We start from the raw sequence: 6,001 nt of genomic DNA, 5'->3' as shown, positions 1-6,001 counted from the left end.
GGCTCTGCTCCTGATTACCTGTGTGACCCTGGGCAAGTCACCTAACTAACCTCTCTGTGCCTCAGTTTTCTCATTCATAAAAGTGGGAAGAATGGTACCTTCCTCATCTGGCACTGGGAAGATGAAATAAAGCCTGCGGGACAGCGCCTGGCACAGAATGTCTCCAGGTCCCCAGTGTAGCCTTAGTTCTCAGCCAGGGGTAGTGTGTTGGGTGATGGTGTAATTGATCTTCCCAAGTTTGGGGGCCCTTCCGAGAGTAAAAGGGGTGCTGTTAATTATACCAGGGCCACAGGCATAAACCAGTACAGGGTTGGAAAAATGTCATGTATAGTCACCCTCCTGCTAACAAACTTCATCTCTGTTGACACAGGGAAGGCTCAGGCCCTTTGGTGACTAAGATCCCAGGACTCCCCGGGAGGCCGGAAACCCTGAGGATTCCCCTACTAGGCTGAGCTCCAGTGGCTATCATTAGTTTCGCAGTCACGGCACACTGGTAAATGAGACAAAGCGTCCTTGCCCCTAGAGCCCAGTCCAGCCGCGCCCAGCCGCGCCCAGCCACGCCCAGCCTCAGGCCCCGCCTCCCTCCGCAGGGGGTCTAGAGCACAGGTTCTGCTCCCCGCCCCTTACCCCACCCCTATAGGATCTTCCTTTTGTATAACTTCAGGCTACGACCTTCCCCCATCCCGCCCTCACCCCCGGACAAAGGATCCCCCCATCTTCTTTCCGGTACAGTGACGACTCCTGCGGCAGCCACGGGGTCTGCCCCCTACCCTGGTTCTCCAAAGGGCACATGCCCTATTCCAGGACACGGAGCTCAAGCCAGGCAGCAATGCTGGGAGGACAGCCGCCAGGAGGGCCCCACGCAGGGTCGAGGCCAAGCGCCGGGCGGGGACAGTGACTGGCAGGGCGCGGACACAGTACAAGTGGTAACGCCACGTGGGCGAGTCCGGATTGCAGTCGGTCAGGGGACCACTTAGCACTTAACAGTTTAGAGAGCTTCACGCCCCGAATCTCATTGGAGCCTTTGCCAAAGCCCTGCCCAGGGCCACCGATGCCCCCATTTCACATGTGAAGAAGAAACCGAGGCTCAGACGAGCTTCAAGTCCCGGCAGGAACGAGTGACAGCGTCGGGACTAGAAACCGACCCTCTGCGGCCCGGCTGGCTCCCGAGCTCCTCCTCCGACCCTCCCTCTTCCTCGGACCCTCCCTCCTCCACGCTGTCCCCGGGGTGTACCTGCTGCCACGCGCCTCGTCGCAACTGCAGGGCTCCCGCCCCGTTCCCCTCTGCCGCGGGCCTCCAGGACGCAGGGTCCCGGCCCGCCGCTGGCAGCACCGCTGCGGGTAAGTGTGGGGCGCCCCATCCCACCCCGCTACCTGGGACGGGGCGGGGCTTGATCCCGCATGCGGGCCCGTCTGAGACTTGGGGGGTGAGTGGATGGAGACGAAGGAGACACTCTCCTCCTCACTCCACTCCCCAACTCCCTTCTCACCCCTTCATTCTGGACGGGGTTGGGGCTCCAGCCTCTGAAGTTTTCTGGACACCCCCTCCCACGTCCGCAAACTCCCAATCCGCCTGGAGTAGACGGAAAACTTGGAAGTGGGGAGGAGGAAAGGTAGTTCTGTTCCTGCGGAGGGGGTGCCAGCGGGCATTCTGGACTGGGGGTGACCGCTGGGCTCGGCTCCCGGCAGTCCCGGGGCAGGGGAAAAGCGGATAGCTGGGAGCTGGTGCTGGGGTACTGCATAGGGACCAGAACCGGCTCCACCAGTCCCGGGCCTGGGCTCGGAGGGAAATTCTTTGCCGGTGAGTCGCGTCCCTAGGGTGTGTCAGGCAGGACTGGGCAGACAGGACTGGAAGGTGGGGGCCTTTGGGGGCTGCCCCCAGGTGGGTCACCCTGGGAAGGCGTTGGGTGGAAGCACCTGTCCGGGGCCCTCTCTTCCCCGGGCTGGCTGACAGGGCGCCAACCTCCACTTCAGTTTTCTTGAATTCTCACCAGGTGACAGGCTCAGGCTTGGGAGGGAACGGCTTTTTTTAATGATTCTTACTACAGCTCAAGAAAGTAGGAATTATTTCCTTTTAGAGATAAGAAGAGAAAGGTCAAGGAGATTAGGAAATCTTGGGAGTCAACCGAGCTAGAAGGTACAGAGCTGAGGCTTGAATCCAGATGTGACTCAACTCCATGCTCCATACACATCCCAAAGCCCCGCCCCAAAGGACAGGTCTCAGAAGGAGCTGGGTGGGGGAGACACTTTTTTTTATACTAAGTATTTTATTTGTCTAATGCTGCCAAAATGTAAAATAATGTTCCTTGAGAGACAGAAATTCATGAAAATTCAGATATGTAGATGATTAAATAAACACTTTAATTCCCAATGGTGTTGAATTCTAGGAAGAAAACAAAGGGAAGAGGGGCAGAGTGACTAGGAGAGCAGGCACTTCCAGGCCCAGGGTAACCTTCAAGGCCTCTAGGGAGAGGATGTCTGAGCAGTGATGAGAAAGATCCAGCCATGCAAGGTTCTGGAAGAAGAGCATTCCAGGCAGCAGGAATAATTACAAAGCAAGTCCCCAAGGCCCCCATTGTGACTGGAGCAGAGAGAGGCAGGGTGGGGAGTACAGGAGATAGGGGGAGAATGTAGAATCTGAGGTTTCATTCTAAGTGTAATGAGAAGCTAGTAGAAAGTTTTAAACAAGGCAGCGACAAGGTCTGAGGTAATAATGCACTCTGGACACACAGAAGCAGACACTGAAAGGCCAGCAAGAGTGATGGTGGCTCAGAGCAACGTGGTGGCAATGGAGGAGTGAGGAGCTGAGCAGGGGGTGGACCCGCAGGCTTCAGGCATGCTCAGGGTCACAAAGCCAACTCTAGGAGCATTCACATGTACACACAAGCCCGCACACGCACACAGGCACATGCTCCCACACCCCCGACAGCATGCAGACAACTAGGTGTGCTCAGGCAGACCCTACCATCCACACCCTCTGAGTTACTTCAGGGCTGGGAGGAAGATGTATGATCCCGGGACCTAAACAAAGCATCTCTCCCACCACAAAACCCTGACTCCAGCATTGCTGGCGTGGCTGGGGCTTCCTCAGGCTTTGCACAGGGAAGGAGATTGTCTCTAGATTTTCCCTGGATCTGGTGTCCCCAGGAGCTAAACCATTACCCGCCTCCATGTACCCTCAACCTGAACTGGTCTCCCGGCTTCACCATCCACTGGCTGTGAGACCCTGGGGAAGTTATTTCCCCTCTCTGAGCCCCAGTTTTCCTCTCTGTAGAATGGGGCTCATAATCTCAACTTCACAAGTGAGGCATCAACGAGGTAAGTTTAAGAACTTGGTCTGGGGCAGGCATCCAGCAGAGAAGGGGAGAGGAGGTGGGGAGCCCAGCCCCGGCACTAACAGCCCAGCCCTGAATCCAACTCGTTATAAATGAGTGACTTGACCTCTCTAGGTTTCCAATGAGTATCCTGCATTTACTGAGCACTTACTGTGTATTAAGTGCTTTGCGATCATTGTCTCGGTTGATTATTAGTTTCTTCACCTGTCAATGAGAAGCATAATAGTATCTGTATCATAGGGTCCTTATAAGAATTAAACGAGGAGGGTGGGAAGGGACAGACTGGGATTTCAAACTGTAGAACAGATAAACAAGATTATACTGTATAGCACAGGGAAATATATCTAAGATCTTGTGGTAGCTCACAGCGAAAAAAAATGTGACTATGAGTATATGTATGTTCACGTATAACTGAAAAATTGTGCTCTACATTGGAATTTGACACAACATTGTAAAATGACTATAACTCAATAAAAAAAAAGTTTAAAAAATAATAATAATTAAACGAGGTCCTGACCATAGAGTTTAGCTCCTTGCCTGGCTCATCAGAAATACTCAATAAATAATAATAATTATTATCAGCAAGCGCACATTGCCTTCCTTCCGGCATCCTAGCTCTGTGAATTTAGGTAGGTTACTTAACCTCTCTGTGCCTGTTTCCTATCTGTAGCTTAGGAAGCTTAATAGTCCTGATCTCATAGGGTCGCTGCCATGATCAAACAAATCCATCGACGTAAAGAACTCAGAAGGCACCTGGTACCTAGTAAATACTCCGTTAATGCCGCCTGTTCATTAACCTATGGTTTTTCCTATTCGGTCAGGTGGGCCCGGCCCCGGCACCCTGATCAGGCACCATGGACTGGAAGACGCTCCAGGCCCTGCTGAGCGGGGTGAACAAGTACTCCACCGCCTTCGGGCGCATCTGGCTGTCGGTGGTGTTCGTCTTCCGCGTGCTGGTGTACGTGGTGGCCGCCGAGCGCGTGTGGGGGGATGAGCAGAAGGACTTTGACTGCAACACCAAGCAGCCAGGCTGCACCAACGTCTGCTACGATGAGTTCTTCCCCATCTCCAACATCCGCCTCTGGGCCCTGCAGCTCATCTTCGTCACGTGCCCGTCGTTGCTGGTCATCCTGCACGTGGCCTACCGCGAGGAGCGCGAGCGGCGGCACCGCCAGAAGCACGGCGACCAGTGCGCCAAGCTGTACGACAACGCCGGCAAGAAGCACGGCGGCCTGTGGTGGACCTACCTGCTCAGCCTCGTCTTCAAGCTCACCATCGAATTCCTCTTCCTCTACGTGCTGCACACGCTCTGGTACGGCTTCAGCATGCCGCGCCTGGTCCAGTGCGCCAACGTGGCCCCCTGCCCCAACATCGTGGACTGCTACATCGCCCGGCCCACCGAGAAGAAGCTCTTCACCTATTTCATGGTGGGCGCCTCCGCCGTCTGCATCGTGCTCACGGTCTGCGAAATCTGCTACCTCATCTTCCACAGGGTCGTGCGAAGCATTTCCAGGAAGAAGACTGCCCGCGGCCGCAGCCCCCCATCCTCCACCAGCCGGGCGTCCACCTGCCGCTGCCACCACAAGCTGGTGGAGGCTGGGGAGCTGGGCCTGGACTCTGGCGATGACAAGCTGCGAGCTTCAGCACCCAGCCTGACCCCTATCTGACCACAGGCAGGGAAGCCATCCTGGGGCTGCCAGTGGGGGTGCCGGTGGAGGGCTCTTACAGGTGCTGGGTGCCCCGACTCCTTGAATCCACTAAGCTATCCAATTTCGTTTTTAGCAGATATTTTTTGAGTGCTGGGCACTGCTATCTACCAGGGTATAGGTCCCACCACAGGCCCAGTGGCAGCCCTCCTGGGAGAGAGACACTGAAACAAGCAAATTAACTTCTGCCTGCTGGGGGACACTTAGATAGCTCAGAGCAGGGCTTCATCTAAGCCAGGTGTTTGGTTGGGAGTTGGGGTGGGGGTCAGAAGAGGCTTCCCTGAGGAAGTAATGCTGAAGAGAGGTGAGAAGTGCTTCCTAGCAGACAGAGCAGCGGGTGCAGAGGCCAGGAGGCCACAAGAAGAGAGATGCTTGCACCAGATCAGAGGGAATCCTCATTCCTTGGGGAGAAGCCCCCAGATTTCTGGGGTGGAAAGGAGTACTGTCCCAGCAGTGGGAGGTCCGGAGGCCTGAGAGTGAGCCTGGGAAGACCGGGGGACGCCCTGATGGCACTGACCCCTGCTTGAGACACCCAGGGATCCTCTAGGTCATCAGTGCCTTCAGAGGAAACCCCTTCCCCCAAATTCTACTCCCCCACCTTCCTCCCACAAGTGTACTCAGTCTGGTGCCAGCTTTTCAGACATTGCTGTCAGGGACTTGAGGTGGATGTGCCGACAGGAACGTCCCCCAGGCAGGTTCCTTGAAATCAATAAAGGCTATGTTTTATACAGGCTAGCTCTCCTCTGTTCTGCCACACTCCCACCTGCAAGACCCTGAGGGCAGAGAAGTTGGCCCTCAGAAGGGAAGAGAGCTCCATGGCTGGGGCTCCATGTGATTGTGGATATGGTCACAAGAGGGCGCTGTGCTCCCTCCACAACAGCACCTCGAGCCCTATAGAGTGCCACCCAGCCCCGAGCCCACACAATCACTGTCCTCTGGTCAAACAACGCTCCCTCCTCC

At 55.5% G+C, this 6,001-nt stretch overlaps 1 protein-coding gene across 1 annotated transcript; it reads left to right on the top strand.

Annotated features, from left to right (window-relative positions):
- Positions 1–690: 690 nt before the first annotated feature.
- On the top strand, positions 691–5,496 carry GJB3 (gap junction protein beta 3). The gene is made up of 2 exons (XM_006212709.4): positions 691–1,341; positions 4,157–5,496. The coding sequence occupies exon 2, from the start codon at positions 4,190–4,192 to the stop codon at positions 5,000–5,002; it is 813 nt and encodes a 270-aa protein (XP_006212771.1). The 5' UTR covers positions 691–1,341; positions 4,157–4,189; the 3' UTR covers positions 5,003–5,496.
- Positions 5,497–6,001: the final 505 nt, after the last annotated feature.

Source organism: Vicugna pacos, chromosome 13, assembly GCF_048564905.1.
Source record: "Vicugna pacos chromosome 13, VicPac4, whole genome shotgun sequence".
Lineage (NCBI taxonomy): Eukaryota > Metazoa > Chordata > Mammalia > Artiodactyla > Camelidae > Vicugna > Vicugna pacos.
The sequence above is the reverse complement of the archived record's forward strand: the minus strand, read 5'-3'. Positions and strand labels throughout refer to the sequence as shown.